The sequence below is a fragment of the Nerophis ophidion genome, linkage group LG08 (assembly GCF_033978795.1).
Source record: "Nerophis ophidion isolate RoL-2023_Sa linkage group LG08, RoL_Noph_v1.0, whole genome shotgun sequence".
In the NCBI taxonomy this organism is placed as follows: Eukaryota; Metazoa; Chordata; class Actinopteri; order Syngnathiformes; family Syngnathidae; genus Nerophis; species Nerophis ophidion.
Window position 1 is genome coordinate 20,416,405 of NC_084618.1, and position 24,424 is coordinate 20,440,828.

The 24,424-nt window shown below is 39.6% G+C and overlaps 1 protein-coding gene across 1 annotated transcript in view; it reads right to left on the bottom strand.

The window, feature by feature from the left end:
• The window catches only part of LOC133557502 (allograft inflammatory factor 1-like), a 59,517-nt gene extending 46,392 nt beyond the window's left edge, over positions 1-13,125 (bottom strand). Inside the window, exons 1-2 of the mRNA XM_061907980.1 lie at positions 12,954-13,125; positions 12,763-12,824 (exon numbers count right to left, since the gene is read on the bottom strand). Of these exons, the coding sequence (XP_061763964.1) occupies positions 12,763-12,824; positions 12,954-12,978 (87 nt within the window). The 5' untranslated portion in view covers positions 12,979-13,125. The remainder of the gene's footprint in view (positions 1-12,762; positions 12,825-12,953) is intronic.
• Positions 13,126-24,424: the final 11,299 nt, after the last annotated feature.

Genomic DNA, 24,424 nt, shown 5'->3' on the forward strand with positions numbered 1-24,424 from the left:
CATTTCTGTATTATCATTTATTCCACAAACTGCTTCTTTGCTATCACTTTTACCATCACATTTGTACACATCCTCTTTGCTGATGTTGCTCTATTGCTGTTGTCTCTCTCTGTCTTATCCCTCTCGTGACCCCACAATTCCCCCCTCTCTCTTCCTTTTTTTCCTCATTCTATCCCCTCCTGCACCAAATGATAATATAAATGCATTTAATAAAGTCAAATACAAATAAGGCAACAAGAGAGGTATCCTACACTTCTCTTCTGTAAAGTAAATCTGAACAGCCGATATGGGCATCTACATCAACTATATGATTTGCCTGAGGAGCTGGACAGGACAAAAATAAATAAATAAATAAAAAAAATAGACTGTGCCCCAAAATTATAATCAATAAATGCCGCACCTCAAATGCGTCTACGTGGTTGCAATGACCCTTCACACTCTCCCATAAGCACATTATGATGGGACTGGGTGTGAATGAAAGTTGTCACAACAACACTGAAATTTGGGGAGCGAGTTTGACCCGGCAGTAGTTCAAGGCAGGCGCATATTACATGCCCGGCGGCTATTCAAGGAAATACGCTATACTAGATGTGATTTACAACCTTTTAGTTACATTATTACATTTTTTATGACAGTGTCATTCAAAACAGCATTCCTGTTATTGCAGAGGTGGATTTTTTTATTGTATCTAGTCATAATGCTTCAGGTGTGCCTCGTCCGGTGTGCAACAAGGACAGAGACACCTGTCTCCTTTGAATGCCTTTGTGATGTTTTAGTTCTGGAGCACTTTGAGGTTGTTTGTGTCTAAAGAACGATACAAATAACATCTACTATCATTACTATTGTTATTATTATTATTATAGAGAAGAATGCCCATGTTGTCCTGGGTGGACATGTTAATATTGTGTCACGGAGTGGAAGCAGCGTATGGATTTAGGCGACTATTATTAGAGTGAGCGGCTTAGAGCGCTCGGCTTCATTCATGATGGTGATGATGATGAGCACGTTGATTTGAAAAAGGCTGCAGAGGAATGCACTATCTGGCCTCGACCTGCTTTCCACGTCCTCACAGTGGGGGGTTTGATAATGGGCACAAATAAATAGGGTTTAAATCAATTAATGTTTTTATTATGCTCCTTACTGGTAGACTACACATGATACTGTTCTGCTTTAAAGCAACTTCCAATGTTCTCATAATACTCTTTTCCCCATTTTCCAACACAATACCAATCTTGGAGGCTTGTGTAAATACTGATAAGGTATCGGCACGGATCATAAATACTTTTATGTTGTAGTTTGGAATGTTAGAAAAGGCTTGACCAATTACTCCAACACAGAACAATAGTCGGCATGAAAAACACTAACCTATTTATTATGAACTGTCACTGTCAACACATTGAGAGAAAATAATTGTTTGGGGGGGGGGGGGGGGGGGGCAAGGTGTATGTGTGAATGAATGAAAATGATATGTACAGATTTAAATGTAAAAATCTGTATGTGTGTGAGGGTCCCTTTTTTCCTCCAGGAACATTAATACCAAAAGTCACAATGTCCGATCGAATTCTAAAAAAGTTATGATACATCACCTCAAGAAAAAAAAAAACGGAATGGAAATTACAGTTTTATAAATGGGTTGTAATTGTATAGCGCTTTTCTACCTTCAAGGTACTCAAAGCGCTTTGACACTACTTCCACATTTACCCACTCACACACACATTCACACACTGATGGAGGGAGCTGCCATGCAAGGCGCTGATCAGCAAACCATCAGGAGCAAGGGTGAAGTGTCTTGCTCAGGACACGACGGACGTGGCAAGGTTTGTACTAGGTAGGGATTGAACCAGGGACCCTCAGGTTACGCACGGTCACCCTCCCACTGCGCCACGTCGTCCCTATACTCAATGTGGAACCCAGAATGTACATTAAAATAAAGAAAGTGGGATATTAACTCTATATATTATATATAAATGATAAATGGGTTGTACTTGTATAGCGCTTTTCTACCTTCAAGGTACTCAAAGCGCGTTGACACTACTTCCACATTTACCCATTCACACACACATTCACACACTGATGGAGGGAGCTGCCATGCAAGGCGCCAACCAGCACCCATCAGGAGCAAGGGTGAAGTGTCTTGCTCGGGACACAACGGAAGTGACGAGGTTGGTTCTAGGTGGGATTTGAACCAGTGACCCTCGGGTTGCGCACGGCCACTCTCCCCTCTGCGCCACGCCGTCCCATATCTATATATATATATACATATGTAGAAAATGGATGGATATATATATATATATATATATATATATATATATCCATCCATCCATTTTCTAAATGGATGGATATATATTACATATATATATATATATATATATATATCCATCCATCCATTTTCTACCGCTTATTCCCTTTCGGGGTTGCGGGGAGCGCTGGCGCCTATCTCAGCTACAATCGGGCGGAAGGCGGGGTACACCCTGGACAAGTCGCCACCTCATCGCAGGGCCAACACAGATAGACAGACAACATTCACACTCACATTCGCACACTAGGGCCAATTTAGTGTTGCCAATCAACCTATCCCCAGGTGCATGTCTTTGGAAGTGGGAGGAAGCCGGAGTACCCGGAGGGAACCCACGCATTCACGGGGAGAACATGCAAACTCCACACAGAAAGATCCCGAGCTTGGATTTGAACCCAGGACTGCAGGACCTTCGTATTGTGAGGCAGACGCACTAACCCCTCTGCCACCGTGAAGCCCTATACACATATATATATATATATATATATATATATATATATATATATATATATATATACACATATATATATAGTATTTTTCAGAGTATAAGTCGCACCTGCCAAAAGTGCATATTAAAGGCCTACTGAAACCCACTACTACCCACCACGCAGTCTGATAGTTTATATATCAATAATGAAATATTAACATTGCAACACATGCCAATAAGGCCTTTTTAGTTTACTAAATTATAATTTTAAATTTCCCGGGAGTTTCGTCTTCGAAACGTCGTGTAATGATGACGTGTACACAAGATGTCACAAGTTTTTAGGAAGTATGAGCGCTGCGCACACACACAGCTAAAAGTCGTCTGCTTTAACGGCATAATTATACAGTGTTTTGGACATCTGTGTTGCTGAATCCTTTGCAATTTGTTCAATTAATATTGGAGAAGTCACAGTAGAAAGATGGAGTTGGGTAGCTTTAGCCACACAAAGACACGGTGATTCCTTGTTTAAAATTCCTGGAGGTGAAACTTTCCTATGGATCAAGCGGACATGGATCCCGACCACATGTCAACCAGCAGGTTTCGGTGAGAAAATTGTGGTTAAAAAGTCAGTTTTCTTGTTTACATTCCCGAAATTGGAGCTTTACTATGGAGCAGAGCGGTCAAGCGATCATGGTTCCCGACCACATGTCAACCGACAGGTTTCGGTGAGAAAATTGTGGTAATAAGTCAGCTCTTACCGTGGGCGGAGCTTGCGTCCTTCATCGTGCACCTGTCTTGCTTCCTCCGACCGGCCGCCCCCGAACGCGGAATGTTTCCACCGTGGAGAAGGGGAATAAAAGCTTTGCCTCGTCGAGAAACGTATCTTCCCCTCAGAGACACTGGCGGTCCCCACACTCGTGGCCACACCACTCCGACTTTCAGGTGCGACAGTATAATCTCACCACAACACTAGTAACACAATAAGCAGATAAGGGATTTTCCAGAATTGTCCTAGTAAATGTGTCTAATAACATCTGAATCACTCCCACTGCCCTTTCTTTTTTTTTTCTAGTCCTTCACTCTCACTATCCTCATCCACAAATCTTTCATCCTCGCTCAAATTAATGGGGAAATCGTCGCTTTCTCGGTCCGAATCGCTCTCGCTGCTTGTGGCCATGATTGTAAACAATGTGAGGATGTGAGGAGCTCCACAACCCGTGACGTCACGTGCACATCGTCTGCAGGCAAGGCTTTTTTATTAGCGACCAAAAGTTGCAAACTTTATCGTGGATGTTCTCTACAAAATCCTTTCAGCAAAAATATGGCAATATCGCGAAATGATCAAGTATGACACATAGAATGGATCTGCTATCCCCGTTTAAATAAGAAAATCTCATTTCAGTAGGCCTATAAAGAAGGAAAAAACATATATAAGTCGCACTGGAGTATAAGTCGCATTTTTTGGGGGAAATGTATTTGATAAAACCCAACACCAAGAATAGACATTTGAAAGGTGATTTAAAATAAATAAAGAATAGTGAACAACAGGCTGAATAAGTGTATGTTATATGATGCATAAATAACCAACTGAAAAGGTGCCTGCTATGTTAACATAACATATTGTGAATTTTGTGAATTATATTTACATAGCGCTTTTCTCTAGTGACTCAAAGCGCTTTACATAGTGAAACCCAATATCTAAGTTACATTTAAACCAGTGTGGGTGTCACTGGGAGCAGGTGGGTAAAGTGTCTTGCCCAAGGACACAACGGCATTGACTGGGATGGCAGAGGTGGGAATCGAACCTGCAACCCTCAAGTTGCTGGCACGGCCGCTCTACCAACCGAGCTAAACCGCTTATTATGGTAAGAGTCATTCAAATAACTATAACATATAGAACATGCTATAGGTTTACCAAACAATCTGCAGGGTTTCCCCACACGAAAGAATTACGGCCGCCACAAATAAAAAAAATTAAAAATATAAAAATAAAAATAAAAATATATATATATTTTTTTCCCCCGGCTTTTGACTAGCTCGACTGCTCATAAAAGCAATGGGACTCTGTCTGTGAATAGAGCTTGTAGTTACATACTATATAAATATGTAAATATTATATAAATATGTACATAAAGTGTTCTTCTTGGTCATTGCCGCCGCCGCCTTTCCCCCCCAAGCCCCTCTGCCACCACCCCATCTCTCCCGCCGCCCGACCACAAATAGATGCCTGACCTGTGGGAAACAATGATCTGTCACTCCTAATCGATAAAACCCATGAAATCTTTTACGTCTAGTCTCTTACGTGAATGAGCTAAATAATATTATTTGATTTTTCATGGTGATGTGTTAATAATTTCACATATGTCGCTCCTGAGTATAAATCGCACTCTCGATCAAACTATGAAAAAAAAACTGCGACTTATAGTCCGAAAAATACGGTAAATAGTCATGAAAATAAAGAAAACACATTGAATGAGAAGGTGTGTCCAAACTTTCGGCCTGTACTGCAAGTCGACATTAAAACGCACACACAGATTACGATACGGACACCCAAATTAGTGCACAGACAAGTACATGGGATTACAGACGCACAGCTCATGACACATTCGCAAATAGCTTACACTTCCGTCACTCTTCCCCGACAATACATCCACACACGTGATAACGTATTTTTCGGACTATAAGTCGCAGTTTTTTTCATAGTTTAGCCGGGGGTGCGGCTTATACTCAAGAGCGACTTATGTGTGAAATTATTAACACATTATTGTAAAATATCAAATTATGTTATTTATCCCATTCGCGGAAGAGACGAAGAAAATGTCAGCAATCGTCACACACACATCAGCCAATAAGAATTCGGCGGGGGAGGGTCTTGGCCGAAGTGCATTGTGGGTCATGGAATGCTAACTGCTATATGCTACGGCTTATATTCAGGAGCGACTTATGTGTGAAATTATTAACACGTTATAGTAAAATATCAAATTATGTTATTTATCCCATTCGCGGAAGAGACGAAGAAAATGTCAGCAATCGTCACACACACATCAGCCAATAAGAATTCGGCGGGGGAGGGTCATGGCCGAAGTGCATTGTGGGTCATGGAATGCTAACTGCTATATGCTACATGCTACGGCTTATACTCAGGAGCGACTTATGTGTGAAATTATTAACACATTATAGTAAAATATCAAATTATGTTATTTATCCCATTCGCGGAAGAGACGAAGAAAATGTCAGCAATCGTCACACACACATCAGCCAATAAGAATTCGGCGGGGGAGGGTTATGGCCGAAGTGCATTGTGGGTCATGGAATGCTAACTGCTATATGCTACGTCTTATACTCAGGAGCGACTTATGTGTGAAATTATTAACACATTATAGTAAAATATCAAATTATGTTATTTATCCCATTCGCGGAAGAGACGAAGAAAATGTCAGCAATCGTCACACACACGTCAGCCAATAAGAATTCGGCGGGGGAGGGTCATGGCCGAAGTGCATTGTGGGTCATGGAATGCTAACTGCTATATGCTACATGCTACTGCCGTAGCTAATAAAGTGGATCATTTCATCGTTGGCAGTAAGTTATAAAAACTGAGAAGGGCTGAACAAAAATGGCACCGAAAAGGAAATCATGTACTGCAGATGAGGGTGTAGCCCACCTCTCACGCCCAAAGTCAGCTGAGATTGTTCACCAGCTCAACGCTGTCCCGAGCGACAAAATGCATGCCACCAAATAACAGCGGACGTGGCAGCTAGCGGACAAAGAGCTCGTTGAGACGCTCCATCACCTGTTCTCACATGTCCTCTGTGCAGGTGGAGCCGGACTGTCTGTCCGGGCTCCAGTACTCTGTAATGCCCTTCTGGTAACAGTTAGAGATGCTACCTCAGTAGAAGCATTTAAGTCCCATCTTAAAACTCATTTGTATACTCTAGCCTTTAAATAGACACCCGTTTTCGACCAGTTTATCTGCCGTCTCTTTTCTGCTCTGAGAGGTGGAGGGTGGGGGGCACAGATTCGGTGACCACCGTGCATCAGTTGGGGACGTCTCTGCACTGTTGACTTGTCTCCACTCAAGAGGATCTCCTGCGGGCCCCACTATGGACTGGACACTCACACTATTATGTTAGCTCCACTATGGACTGGACTCTCACACTTTGACATTAGATGCAGTATGGACTGGACTCTCACACTATCATGCTAGACCCATTATGGACTGGACTCTCACACTATTATGCTAGACCCACAATGGACTGGACTCTCACATTATGCTAGATCCACTATGGACTGGACTACGGACTACACTCTCACACTTTTAACCAGATCCACTATGGACTGGCCTCTTACACTATTAATTAGATCCACTATGGACTGGACTCTCACAGTATTATGCTTGATCCACTATGGACTGGACCCTCACAATATCAACTAAATCCAATATGGACTGGACTGTCACAATATCAACTAGATCCCCTATGGACTGGACTCTCACACTATTAAGTAGATCCACTACGGACTGAACTCTCACACTATTAACTCGATCCACTATGGACTGGACTCTCACTATATTAACTAGATCCACTATGGACTGGACTCTCACAATATCAACTAGATCCACTATGGACTGGACTCTCACTATTATGTTAGATCCACTAAGGACTGGACTCTCACACTAATATGTTAGATCCACTATGGACTGGACTCTCACACTATTAACTAGATCCACTATGGACTGGACTCTCACACCATTAACTAGATCCACAATGGACTGAACTTTCACAAAATTAACCAAATCCACTATGGACTGGACTCTCATACCATTATGTTAGATCCACTATGGACTGGACCATCACATTATCAACTAGATCCACTACAGATCGGACTCTCACACTATTAACTAAATCAACTATGGACTGGACCCTCAAACTATTAACTAAATCCACTATGGTCTGGACTCTCACACTATTAAGTAGATCCACTAAGGACTGGACTCTCACACTATTAAGAAGATCCACTACGGACTGAACTCTCACACTATTAACTAGATCCGCTATGGACTGAACTCTCACACTATTAACTAGATCCACTATGGACTGGACTCTCACACGATAGCTGTGGTCTCACACAAATAATAAATGAACCCACGCATTGCAACGGTAATACGATAGACCTAGTGCTTGTCAGGGGCATCACCGTTTCCAAAGTTACGATACTCCCGTATACTAAAGTATTGTCTGATCATTACCTTATAAAATTCGAGGTTCAGACGCATGTTCGTCAAACTAATAATAATAATAACTGCTATAGCAGCCGCAACATTAATACAGCCACAACGACAACTCTTGCTGACCTACTGCCCTCGGTAATGGCACCATTCCCAAAGTATGTGGGCTCTATTGATAACCTCACTAACAACTTTAACGACGCCCTGCGCGAAACCATTGATAACATAGCACCGCTAAAGTTAAAAAAGGCTCCAAAAAAGCGCACCCCGTGGTTTACAGAAGAAACTAGAGCTCAGAAATTATTATGTAGAAAGCTGGAACGCAAATGGCGCACGACTAAACTTGAGGTGCACCATCAAGCATGGAGTGATGGTTTAATAACTTATAAACGCATGCTTACCTTAGCTAAAGCTAATTATTACTCAAATCTCATCCACCGTAATAAAAACGATCCTAAATTTTTGTTTAGTACGGTAGCATCGCTAACCCAACAAGGGACTCCTTCCAGTAGCTCAACCCACTCAGCTGATGACTTTATGCAATTCTTTAGTAAGAAAATTGAAGTCATTAGAAAGGAGATTAAAGACAATGCGTCCCAGCTACAACGGGGTTCTATTAACACTGACACGATTGTATATACGGCGGATACTACCCTCCAAAATACTTTCTCTCGTTTTGAGGAAATAACATTAGAGGAATTGTTACAACGTGTAAATGGAATAAAACAGACAACATGTTTACTTGACCCTCTTCCTGGGAAACTGATCAAGGAGCTCTTTGTATTATTAGGTCCATCAGTGCTAAATATTATAAACTTATCACTTTCCTCGGGCACTGTTCCCCTAGCATTCAAAAAAGCGGTTATTCATCCTCTTCTTAAAAGACCTAACCTCGATCCTGACCTCATGGTAAATTACCGACCGGTGTCTCACCTTCCCTTTATTTCAAAAATCCTTGAAAAAATTGTTGCGGAGCAGTTAAATGAACACTTAGCGTCTAACAATCTATGTGAAACCTTTCAATCCGGTTTCAGGGCAAATCACTCCACGGAGACAGCCCTCGCAAAAATGACTAATGATCTATTGCTAACGATGGATTCTGATGCGTCATCTATGTTGCTGCTCCTCGATCTTAGCGCTGCTTTCGATACCGTCGATCATAACATTTTATTAGAACGTATCAAAACACGAATTGGTATGTCAGACTTAGCCCTGTCTTGGTTTAACTCTTATCTTACTGATAGGATGCAGTGTGTCTCCCATAACAATGTGACCTCGGACTACGTTAAGGTAACGTGTGGAGTTCCCCAGGGTTCGGTCCTTGGCCCTGCACTCTTCAGCATCTACATGCTGCCGCTAGGTGACATCATACGCAAATACGGTATTAGCTTTCACTGTTATGCTGATGACACCCAACTCTACATGCCCCTAAAGCTGACCAACACGCCGGATTGTAGTCAGCTGGAGGCATGTCTTAATGAAATTAAACAATGGATGTCCGCTAACTTTTTGCAACTCAACGCCAAAAAAACGGAAATGCTGATTATCGGTCCTGCTAGACACCGAACTCTATTTAATAATACAACTCTAACATTTGACAACCAAACAATTAAACAAGGCGACACGGTAAAGAATCTGGGTGTTATCTTCGACCCAACTCTCTCCTTTGAGGCACACATTAAAAGCGTTACTAAAACGGCCTTCTTTCATCTCCGTAATATCGCTAAAATTCGCTCCATTCTGTCCACTAAAGACGCTGAGATCATTATCCATGCGTTTGTTACGTCTCGCCTCGACTACTGTAACGTATTATTTTCGGGTCTCCCCATGTCTAGCATTAAAAGATTACAGTTGGTACAAAATGCGGCTGCTAGACTTTTGACAAGAACAAGAAAGTTTGATCACATTACGCCTGTACTGGCTCACCTGCACTGGCTTCCTGTGCACTTAAGATGTGACTTTAAGGTTTTACTACTTACGTATAAAATACTACACGGTCTAGCTCCATCTTATCTTGCCGATTGTATTGTACCATATGTCCCGGCAAGAAATCTGCGTTCAAAGGACTCCGGCTTATTAGTGATTCCCAAAGCCCCAAAAAAGTCTGCGGGCTATAGAGCATTTTCCGTTCGGGCTCCAGTACTCTGGAATGCCCTCCCGGTAACAGTTCGCGATGCCACCTCAGTAGAAGCATTTAAGTCTCACCTTAAAACTCATTTGTATACTCTAGCCTTTAAATAGACTAAAACTCATTTGTATACTCTAGCCTTTAAATAGACTCCCTTTTTAGACCAGTTGATCTGCCGTTTCTTTTCTTTTTCTTCTATGTCCCACTCTCCCGTGTGGAAGGGGTCCGGTCCGATCCGGTGGCCATGTACTGCTCGCCTGTGTATCGGCTGGGGACATCTCTGCGCTGCTGGTCCGCCTACGCTTGGGATGGTTTCCTGCTGGCTCCGCTGTGAACGGGACTCTCGCTGCTGTGTCTTGGATCCTCTTTGGACTGGACTCTCGCGACTGTGTTGTATCCATTGTGGATTGAACTTTGAACTTTCACAGTATCATGTTGGATCCGCTCGACATCCATTGCTTTCCTCCTCTCTAAGGTTCTCATAGTCATCATTGTCACCGACGTCCCACTGGGTCATTATTGTCACCAATGTCCCACTGGGTGTGAGTTTTCCTACCGAGGATGTCGTGGTGGTTTGTGCAGCCCTTTGAGACACTAGTGATTTAGGGCTATATAAGTAAACATTGATTGATTGATTGATTGACTATTAACTATATCCGCTATGGACTGGACTCTCACACTATTAACTAGATCCACTATGGACTGGACTCTCACACCATTAACTAGATCCACAATGGACTGAACTTTCACAAAATTAACCAAATCCACTATGGACTGGACTCTCATACCATTATGTTAGATCCACTATGGACTGGACCATCACATTATCAACTAGATCCACTACAGATCGGACTCTCACACTATTAACTAAATCAACTATGGACTGGACCCTCAAACTATTAACTAAATCCACTATGGTCTGGACTCTCACACTATTAAGTAGATCCACTAAGGACTGGACTCTCACACTATTAAGAAGATCCACTACGGACTGAACTCTCACACTATTAACTAGATCCGCTATGGACTGAACTCTCACACTATTAACTAGATCCACTATGGACTGGACTCTCACACTATTAAGTAGATCCACTATGGACTGGACTCTCACACTATTAACTAGATGCACTACGGACTGGACTCTCACACTATTAGCTAGATCCACTATGGACTGGACTCTCACTATTATGTTAGACCCACTAAGGACTGGAATATCACACTAATATGTTAGATCCACTATGGAATGGACTCTCACACTATTATGTTAGATCCACTATGGACTGGACTCTCACACTATTATGTTAGATTCACTATGGACTGGACTCTCACACCATTACGTTAGATCCACTATGGACTGGACCATCACACTATCAACTAGATCCACTACAGATTGGACTCTCACACTATTAACTAGATCCACTATGGTCTGGACTCTCACACTATTAAGTAGATCCACTATGGACTGGACTCTCACACTATTAAGTAGATCCACTATGGACTGAACTCTCCCACTATTAACTAGATCTGCTATGGACTGAACTTTCACACTATTAACTCGATCCACTATGGACTGGACTCTCACTATATTAACTCGATCCACTATGGACTGGACTCTCACAATATCAACTAGATCCACTATGGACTGGACTCTCACTATTATGTTAGATCCACTAAGGACTGGAATCTCACACTATTATGTTAGATCCACTATGGACTGGACTCTCACACTATTAACTTGATCCACTATGGACTGGACTCTCACACTATTAACTTGATCCACTATGGACTGGACTCTCACACCATTAACTAGATCCACAATGGACTGAACTCTCACAACATTAACCAAATCCACTATGGACTGGACTCTCACACTATTAAGTAGATCCACTACGGACTGAACTCTCACACTATTAACTAGATCCGCTATGGACTGGACTCTCACAATATCAACTAGATCCACTATAGACTGGACTCCCACACTATTAACTAGATTCACTACGGACGGAACTCTCACAATATCAACTTAGTCCACTATGGACTGGACTCTCACAATATTATGCTAGATCCACAATGGACTAGACTTTCACACTATTAACTAGATCCACTATGGACTGGAATCTAACCGTATTAACTAGATCCACTATGGACTGGACTCTCACAATATTACACTAGATCCACTATGGACTAGACTCTCACACTATTAACTAGATCCACCACGGACGGGACTCTCACAATATCATCTACGTCCACTTTGGACTGGACTCTCACACTACTAACTAGATCACTATGGATTGGACTCTCACATTAATACCTAAATCCACTATGGACTGGACTCTCACACTATCAACTAGATCCACTATGGATGGTTTCTCATTGTCATCCCATTGGTTTTGAGTTTTTCCTTGCCCTGATGTGGGACTTGAGCCAGGTTGCGGCTCGTGCAGTCCTTTGAGACACTTGTGATTTAGGGCTATACAAGACAACTTTGATTGATTGATTGATTGATTGACGGTGGAGCCTCGCTCCAACTTCCGGAAGCTTCCCGCCGATAATAAAGGGATCGATATCACCACACGACTGAATTGACAAGACAGTATCGGTGCTGTTTTAGGGCATTGTTCCATTGTCAAGTGCACCCTCCACCATCATCCATTAAAAAATATATATAAAAATAAACCACATACCTTGTTTATTTCCTCCAGTTTCTGCCTTTGTTGCTCCTTTAAAAGTCCGAATGTTTTCCCTCCTAAAACAGAGGACAAAAGATCAATAGGGACGAGGACTAGCTTGAATGGAGGCTACACACGCGTCAAGCTAGCTGCAAATAGAACTAAAAAAAAAACACAAAATAAAGGCGGTGTTCTTTTTATTTTACCTTGGGTGTTTTTATTCGACGGCATCCCTGCGGCTTCTCGGAGTGGAGTTTGCTTCCAGTGGCGGGTTAAGGTTGCCGAGCCGAGGAGGCAAGTGTGCGGCGGATGCTCCGGTGGCTCTCAGGCAGTCTGGAACTCTGGAGGCGGCCACCGGGCACTGAGGTCTAATCCAGCGCCGGCATCACATCCGGCGTGGAGTTTCCAAATAAAACCACCGGAAGTTTCACCTTCCCGTGTTTATGAACAACGGCGGAGTAGGATAGTTATCTAGTAGTAATTATGCATGCTTGAAATGTAGAATGTTCTATTTTAAAAAAGAAAAAAAAAGACGTCCTATCACATAAAAAATTGAAAATGTGGCTTATTAAATCAAATCAAATCAACTTTATTTATAAAGCATATTTAATATATACCACCGATGTAGCCAAAGTGCAGTACAATAGGTAGGTTAAAAAGATGACACAAGAAAAACGAGCAAACACAACACAACACAAACAGAGCACGATTAAAAAAGTTTAATAAAATAAGTAAATAAAAAGTATAAAATAAAATACAAATCAACGCCTACAGCTGCCAGCACTAAAACATGAGCCAGTTTTGATGCTAAGATAAATGTTGTGTTGTATCTTTTTTGCCATATTGTAAATGTATTGTGTTTTTTATTTTAATTTTTATTTATTTTGTAATTGTACTGCCTTTTTTTTACATCATGAGGCCAACAGAAGAAAACTAGCCTTCTGGCTGATTTTGGATTTTTTTTAAAAAACCATGTGTGGTCATGTGTTTTATGAAATTGCATTGTCTCCTTTGAAATAAACTAATCTAAAATCTACTCTATAAGGTTTTATTTTGAAATGGGAAGTTCCCCCTCATGGCGAGGTAAACAATGTCTCGCGCTTGCCATCATGTGGTGTTTTGACCTCACTACATCTTGGAGGAAACTATTACTGTACAATAGATATCAATTAAAAAAGTTTAGTTTATTGTTTAGAGTAAAACCGAGTCACAATATATTGGATTTATGTTTTGTTTTGGTGTGTTCCCACTTCTTATTATTAACATGTTTTTGTCTAAAAATTTTAGTTTTTATGTTACTATTGTGTTAATATTCAAAACAACACCCCTCCATTCCCATATCAAAATCACCCCAAACGTCCCCTGTTATTTTGTACTAAATGTTTGTGCTAAAAAACGTTTTGTACTCCCTATATATATATGTATATATATATATATATATATATATATATGAGAAAAACAGCGATAAAAGCCCCAAAACAAACCAAAGTAATAATAATATTAACAAATAAATCAATACAATTTTTTTTATACGTATAAAAATGTTTATATATATATATATATATATATATATATATACATATGTATACATATATATATATATATATATATATATATATATATATAAATATATATATATATGTATATATATATACACGTATATATATATATATATATATATATATACACGTATATATATATATATATATATATATATATACATATATATATACACACGTATAATACACACATATATATATATATATACAATATTAATAAAAATAAAATAAAATAATATTAACAGATGTGAAACAATAAAATAAAATAAAAAATAAAAAATAAAATATATATATATATATATTATACACTAAAATTATACATAAATAAAAAAAATATAAACAGATAGGAAATTTGAAATATACATATATATATATATATATTATTTCCTATCTGTTTATATTCTTTTATTTTATATGAATAATATTATTATTTTGATTATATATATATATATGTATATATATATATATATATATATATATGTATATATATATATATATATACATATATATATATATACATATATATATATATATATACATATACATATATATATATATATATATATATATACATATATATATATATATATATATATATATATATATATATATACATATACATATATATATATATATATATATATATACATATATATATATATATATACATATATATATACATATATATATATATATATATATATATATATTGATTTATTTGTAAATATTATTATTACTTTGTTTTTTTTAGCATTATTTTCTCTTTTTTGGGAGGGGGGCGGTGGCATCGTTGGGATATGAACAAAATTGTTTTGACATTTAGGGCAGAAAATAGATGTATTATGAATGCAAATATGATGTAATGGATAGGAAAGTCTGATGCTGAATGCCAATAACAATTAAATATAAAAAAAAAACAAGTTTTTATGTCATGGGGCTGGTTTTGAATAATAACACGCTAATAACATAAAAACAGTAACGGTTAGACATTTTTGCAGTACAAACAACTTTAGAGAGAATTTTGACAAAAATAACAAAAAACTGCTCTAGTTAGACAAAAACATTTTTTGCAGCACATTCGTAGCACAAACATTACACGATTAGGGATATGTTGACAATGTTATAAACAATAACACGTTATTAACTTCAAAACTATACAACGTTCATAACATTAAAAAACTAATTTATTTAAAAAAACAAACACTTTTTGCAGCACAAATGAATAGGACAAATTTGGGAAGATTTGAATATAGTTGGAAGGGCTCATTATGAATAATGACACATTAATAACTTAAAAAACTACAAGACGTTAATAAAACAATTAAATGTTGTGGCACAAACTTTTATGGGATACAATTCCGAAAAATTTCAGCGTCTGTTTATGTACTTTTTAACACAATAACACAGCAGCACAACACGTTAAAGGAGAATTTTGACAAATGATGACTTTATTGGCTAAATTATATATTTTAGAACATTTCTACGACACAAACCAGCACAAACGAATATTTTAATATTTGTCATGATAACATTACCTCATTAATAATTTGTTCTGGCGTGTTCTTTTTATGTCCCCACTAATTGGGATATTTGCCTGCTGACGTAATGGATGGACTTGTTTTACATGCATGACGACAAAGTCCAAATAAGCCTTGCTATATTTCTTAATGAGGGGCGAGAGACTAAATGGAAAAATCATGCATTTTGTCCACCAGATGGCGCACGCGGATTGTGTAAAAAAAAAACTGATGCTAGTTAGTAGAAAGCCCAAGTTTTTTGTGGTAAAAGAAAACCACACAATAATAGAAACAAACATGTATTAGATATGATGTAGTCATTTAAAAGAATAAAAAAATAAAAAAAGCTAATTAGTTGAGTCCACCTTGGCAAGTTTGCTCACGTAGAAACTTCCACGCGCACTCAGAGGTCGTTGACCCCACTTTGGCGTAAGAGGCGGAGAGTCCCGGTTTTTGCTCTCCGGGACGCCCCGGGACCTGACGTCTACATCTTCCACCTTCATTAATTCACATCGCCCTTTAAATGACTTATGGCCGTGCCACCGGCGTATAACCGTCCTTAAAACGCTGACCTCGCCATTATTTTTATTTTTTTGTTCTTATTCTACTCTCGTTGGAAAACAATCAGTAGGAACGGTGTAGTTTTCGTCCTGGTCTTGGAACTGTGGACTATGCTCTCGGCATAGTATATATCCTTCTGTTTAGGGCTTCCGAACTGTCAGGTTCAAACACTGATGACATCTATTCAACAAGACAAAGAAGCAAGGAATCAAACAGAGACAGAATTCAATTTAGCTCCATTGAGGAGAAACGTCTGGACTGTACTCTTGTACATTCTCCCACCAGGCTCTGACGAAAGATTACACGCATCTTTTTTTATTTGGACTTTCCCTGATTATATTGCAACAGCAGTTTTTTAAAGGAAGGGGGTCGTAAACAGCCGCTGCCTTTGGTCACAAAACAGTTCAAAGAAAAGGCACCTGGAGGGATGGGTCAGGACCGGAGGTGGGTAGTAACGCGCTCCATTTACTCCGTTACATCTACTTGAGTAACTTTTGGGATAAATTGTACTTCTAAGAGTAGTTTTTATACAACATACTTTTACTTTTACTTGAGTATATTTATAGAGAAGAAACGCTACTTTTACTCCGCTCCATTTATCTGCAATCAGGTCGCTACTCGCTACTTTTTTTTTATCGATCTGTTAATGCACGCTTTGTTTGTTTTGATTTTGTCAGACACGCATTCAAAGTAGGAACTACGCATGCCTGCGTTTCACCAATCACATGCAGTCACTGGTGACGTTGGACCAATCAAACAGAGCCAGGTGGTCACGTGACCGTCACACGTAGAACCCGACATGTGGAAAAACTTATTGGGGTGTTACCATTTAGTGATCAACTGTACGGAATATGTACTGTACTGTGCAATCTAATAATAAAAGTTTAATTCTATCAACCAATCAATCAAAAGTGTAAAGGAAAAAAGACACTTTTTATTTCAACCGTACTTCCCGTCAAAAGCCTAAAGACTGATCGCACAGTTCCTGTCTTCACAATAAAAGCGCCGCTCCATCGCGCCTGCGCTAACAAAATAAGAGTCTCCGAAAGCCAGAGCAATCAAGCTAGCAAGCTACGGAGTTTGCCGCCAATGTATTTCTTGTAAAGTGTATAAAAACGAATATGGAAGCTGGACAAATAAAATGCCAAAAACCAACGACTTTCATGTGGTATTAGACAGAAAGGAGGAACTTTTTTTCTCCTCCATTTGAAAACGTGGACGTTATCAGCACTATACTGTCTGATTCCAATCGATGCAAGTCATCAGAATCAGGTAATACACCAACTTATATTTTTGTCTTCATGAAAGATAGGAATCTATATGTTAAACATGCATGTATATTCATTAAAACACCTTTAACATGTCAACAAAAACGGCAAAATAAATACATATACATTATATACTGTATATATAAAGGTATGTATATATGATATGTGTGTATGTATATGTATATATGAGGTAGATCACCTCGACTTGGTCATTTATTAAGTAATTGATAAACGTTGAAAAATTTATCGGGGTTGTTACCATTTAGTGGTCAATTGTACGGAACATGTACTGTACTGCAATCTACTAATACAAGTTTCAATCAGTCAATCAATCAATCAATCAGTCAATCAATCAATCAATCAATGCCTACTGAGCCTATGGTGCTGTTAAGTTATTGTGGGTCAATTTGCCTTAATTTTTATTTTATTTTAATGTATTATTATTTAATATATAATATTGTTTTAGTTGCTTAAGAGATATTCCTGGCTGTGAATTTGCTCATTGCTATTTTTATGTTTTTGTGCATTATTTGTTGTCGTAATCATTAAACAAACAGGTTACTCATCAGTTACTCAGTACTTGAGTAGTTTTTTCCCCAACATACTTTTTACTTTTACTCAAGTAAATATTTGGGTGACTAGTTTTTACTTTTACTTGAGTAATAAATCTCTAAAGTAACAGTACTCTTACTTGAGTACAATTTCTGGCTACTCGACCCACCTCTGGTCAGGACCTGCTTCCTCACCGCTTTATAGATGCCAGGTCAAGACAAAATATTCCTGTGGATTACAATACATCAAAGAAACCGACACCTTCATGTAGCTTCCCAGCCTACATCATGAAAAGCACATGTAATTAAAAAAAAAACTTTATTATAGTCTAACCTTTACTTATAAATAAAGTCCACGTGCAGCTCTTTCTGATCAAAAGCATCAATAACTTGTTTATAGAAGTCTTCCTTATCTTTCTTCAGTTTTAAAAGTCTCTCTGTCCCGATGGAGATCTTCCTTTATTACCTCCTGCTTCGATTTAAAGTCCAGTTTAGAAAACTGTTTTATTTTAGATATGTAATCCTCTATGTTAAAAGTGCAAGCGAGAGGAAAAAATAAACTCTTGCTGCTTGTTGTCTCTTCTTCTGCAGCCGAGTAGTCGCAAAAAGGATCACTAGCGCCCTCCACCACCAGGAGGCGGGAGTCATTTAATGACTCAAATTTGACACACGCAGCTACGGTATATTAATAAAACATAGCTGTTTATTGTTCTTTTTAGCATATTCAATAGCTTGGACCTTAGATCCCACTGAATAGCTCTTAATCTTCTTCCCTTTATGCGATTTCAAATGATTGAAATCAGCCTCCTCCATTTTGAAAATGATGACAGGTGAAGTGTCACTCGTGACGTGACGAGTTTGACCCGGGGGAAATCCCAGGCATATGCTAATTATTTGGCGAAACGAGTTTGACCCGGCGGAAATTCCAGACATGCGCTAATAAAAATAATATTTGCGAAACAAGTTTGACCCGGCGTTAATCCTGAGCCGTTGGTAATGCTAAGCATGACTAATTATTTCGCAAAACGAGTTTGACCAGGGAGTAATTCTAGGCAGGTGCATACTATATACCCGGCGGCAATTCGAGGAAATACTGTAGATACGATTATTCTCACACGAACGGATGTACAAGTGCTGTTACGTCTTCCAGCGGTCCATAGCGTTTCTACTCGAAATTATTCTTAATTTGTCGCTACTAGCGACGTTTGTAAGATTTACAATATAACTAAAACTGTTCATACTTACTGTAGGGAGTGTTTTTGTGCGTATTTGTACGTGCTATTGTAATGTACTCAAGTTAGCCTCGTTAGCATGAGCTAATACGCTAACATGTCTTTTGAGTGTTTCTCTGGAAGTGAAAGTGAAAGTAAGTCAAAGTTTCCGATAGGGAAGAAGGAGACGGGCTTCACGCGGTTGCTGCAAATGAGTTTGAAGCGAGCGGCGCCGTGGGTGATGATAAGTCAGAACCACGGGGCTGAGCAGGACTGGGTCAGGGGTCAAAGGGTAATTGCGCCCTCCTCAGGTGGGATGGATCGCTGCGGGGGAAGAGAAAAGTTAGACGGACGCTGACGAAAGTGAGACGTGAGCGGGGGGAAAAAAAAATCCCAATTAGATGAGACTCAACTTCTGTGTGTGTGTGTGTGTGTGTGTGTGTGTGTGTGTGTGTGTGTGTGTGTGTGTGTGTCTGTGTGATTTGACACCAGCCGCGTGTAAAGTAGAGCAGCGAGGCAGTTTGAGCCATTTCTATGACGACCTCAGTATTCAGGTTAGATCCACTATGGACTGGACTCTCACTATTATGTTAGATTCACTATGGACTGGACTCTTACAATATTATGTTGGATCCACTATGGACTGGATTCTTGCAATTATATGTTAGATCTACTATGGACTGGACTCTCAAACTATTATTTTGGATCCACAATGGACTGGACTCTCAAACTATTAGGTTAGATCCACTATGGACTGGACTCTGTCACTATTATGTTGGATCCACTATGGACTGGACTCTCACTATTATGTTGGATCCACTATGGACTGGACTCTCACTATTATGTTAGATCCACTATGGACTGGACTCTCAGACTATTATTTTGGATCCACTATGGACTGGACTCTCAAACTATCATGTTAGATCCAATTTGGACTGGACTTTCCCGCTATTATGTTAGATCCACTATGGACTGGACTCTCACACTAGTATACTAGATCCACTATGGACTGGACTCTAGCACTATTATATTAGATCCACTATTGACTGGACTTGTCACTATTATGTTAGATCTACTATGGACTGGACTCTGACACTATTGTGTTAGATCCACTATGGACTGGTCCCTCACACTATTATGTTAGATCCACTATGGACTGGACTCTTAAATCTATTATGTTAGATCCACTATGGACTGGACTCTCAAACTATTATGTTAGATCCACTATGGACTGGACTCTCACTATTATGTTAGATCCACTATGGACTGGACTTCCACACTATTATATTAGATCCACTATGGACTGGACTCTCACTATTATACTAGATCTACTATGGGCTGGACTCTGACACTATTACGTTAGATCCACTATGGACTGGTCCCTCACACTATTATGTTAGATCAACTATGGACTGGACTCTTAAATCTATTATGTTAGATCCACTATGGACTGGACTCTCAAACTATTATGTTAGATCCACTATGGACTGGACTCTCACTATTATGTTAGATCCACTATGGACTGGACTTTGTCAATATTATGTTAGATCCACTATGGACTGGACTCTCACTATTATGTTAGATCCACTATGTACTGGACTCTCACTATTATGTTAGATCCACTATGGACTGGACTCTCACTATTATGTTAGATCCACTATGGACTGGACTCTCACTATTATGTTCGATTCACTATGGACTCGACTCTCACTATTATGTTAGATCCACTATGGACTGGACTCTCACTATTATGTTAGATCCACTATGGACTGGACTCTCACTATTATGTTGGATCCACTATGGACTGGACTCTCACTATTATGTTAGATCCACTATGGACTGGACTCTCACTATTATGTTAGATTCACTATGGACTCGACTCTCACTATTATGTTAGATCCACTACGGACTGGACTCTCACTATTATGTTAGATCCACTATGGACTGGACTCTCACTATTATGTTAGATCCACTACGGACTGGACTCTCACTATTATGTTGGATCCACTATTGACTGGACTCTCACTATTATGTTAGATTCACTATGGACTCGACTCTCACTATTATGTTAGATCCACTACGGACTGGACTCTCACTATTATGTTAGATCCACTATGGACTGGACTCTCACTATTATGTTAGATCCACTATGGACTGGACTCTCACTATTATGATAGATCCACTATGGACTGGACTCTCACTTCATGTTAGATCCACTATGGACTGGACTCTCACTCTTATGTTAGATCCACTATGGACTGGACTCTCACTTCATGTTAGATCCACTATGGACTGGACTCTCACTATTATGTTAGATCCACTATGGACTGGACTCTCACTATTATGTTAGATCCACTATGGACTGGACTCTCACTATTATGTTGGATCCACTATGGACTCGACTCTTACTATTATGTTAGATCAACTATGGACCGGACTCTCACTATTATACTAGATTCACTATGGACTGGACTCCCGCACTATTATATTAGATCCACTATTGACTGGACTTGTCACTATTATGTTAGATCTACTATGGACTGGACTCTGGCACCATTATGTTGGATCCACTATAGACTGGTCCATCACACTATTATGTTAGATCCACTATGGATTGGACTATCACACAATGATGTTAGATCCACTATGGATCGGACTCACACTATTATGTTAGATCCACTATGGACTGGACTCTGTCAATATTATGTTAGATCCACTATGGACTGGCCTCTCACACTATTATGTTAGATCCACTATGGACTGGACTCTCACACTATTATGCTAGATCCACTATGGACTGGCCTCTCACACTATTATGTTAGATCCACTATAGACTGGTCCATCACACTATTATGTTAGATCCACTATGGACTGGACTCTCACACTATTATGCTAGATCCACTATGGACTGGCCTCTCACACTATTATGTTAGATCCACTATAGACTGGTCCATCACACTATTATGTTAGATCCACTATGGACTGGACTCTCACACTATTATGCTAGATCCACTATGGATTGGACTATCACACTATGATGTTAGATCCACTATTGACTGGACTTGTCACTATTATGTTAGATCCATTATGGACTGGACTCTCACACTATTATACTAGATCCACTATGGACTGGACTATCACTATTATACTAGATCCACTATGGACTGGACTCCCGCACTATTATATTAGATCCACTATTGACTGGACTTGTCATTATTATGTTAGATCTACTATGGACTGGACTCTGGGAACATTATGTTGGATCCACTATATACTGGTCCATCACACAATTATATTAGATCCACTATGGACTGGACTCTCACATTATTATGCTAGATCTACTATGGACTGAACTCTCAAACTATTATGCTATATCCACTATGGATTGGACTATCACACTATGATGTTAGATCCACTATGGACTGGACTCTCACGCTATTATGCTAGATCCACTATGGATCAGACTCACACTATTATGTTAGATCCACTATGGACTGGTCCCACACACTATTATGTTTGATCCACTATGGACTGGACTCTCACACTATTATGTTAGATCCACTATGGACTGAACTCTCAAACAATTATGCTAGATCCACTATGGACTGGACTATCACAGTATGATGTTAGATCCACTATGGACTGGACTCTCACGCTATTATGTTAGATCCACTATGGACTGGACTCACACTATTATGTTAGATCCACTATGGACTCTAACTATTATGCTAGATCCACTATGGACTGGAGTCACACTATTATGTTAGATCCACTATGGACTCTCACTATTATGTTAGATCCACTATGGACTGGACTCACACTATTATGTTAGATCCACTATTGATGGACTGGACTTTCTCACTATTATGTTAAATCCACTATGGACTGGACTCACACTATTATGTTAAATCCACCATGGACTCGACTCTCACTATTATGTTAGATCCACTGTGGACTGGACTCTCACATTATTAACTAGATCCACTATGGACTGGATTCTCCAAATATTATGATAGTTCCACTCAACGTCCATTGCACCTGTCATCGGCCCCAACGAAATCGAGAAGATCTTGGGTTCGGGGCAACCTGCTTTTGGTGACGGAGCGGTTGTTGCGGGACACACGACGGACTCTTGGGAGAAGAAGGAGTCGTGATGATATCCACCTATTCGGAATTATGACAAGAGGACATCTGCTGATTGAAGTAAGCGTTGCTCTGGCAGTCTTCCAAGTACCCCAAAGCTGCCACAATTGATTGGAGGATGTGGGAAGAACTGTGGACACTCTTGTGATTTGGATCACTTTGGACTGTCTTCTCCGCAGGATTTTGAGGACCATTCATAGAGTGAAAAGCAAAGGTTATTTTCACTCGCATCCAAAACATTCTAACTTGGATTGTTTCCCTGGCTTCCAGACTCTCCCGAAGGACAGTGCGGCGGAGACACAACAAACTCCCTTCTTGTCTCTCACGGACACACACCTGTTGTTGTTGACTTTGGACTTATCGGCCGCACGACATCAAGGCTGCGGAACAGAGACACACTGCAGGCTCACACACACACACATCCACAAAAATATACGCCACACATACACATTCCACCACCCAACCCAACGCCCTCGACGCAAATCCCATCGGGGTGATGAATGGATGGTCAGCGCCTGAGAGCTGCGGCCTACCATAATGACCCAGAACTCCCTCCCCTCTGTTGCTAGCTATCTCAAGATTTACATTGTAATATGTAGATGTGCTTTGCTATGGAGATTTTTTCTTACCCACTCCAGACTGGGCCCCCTCAAGAGCCCAGTCTAGATTGTTTTTTTTTTTACTCAACCTTCCCCAGCGTTTACCTTTTACCCATCTTTTACGGGGCGCCTTATGGAGACCAATCAGCGTTCTTGTTCTGTAACCCTGTACATTGTTTGTTTTCCTAATCTTGAACAGGTTTGTGCGGGAAACAAAGTTTCATAGCACTTGTGCAATGACGGTAAAGACCTATCCATCTATCTATCT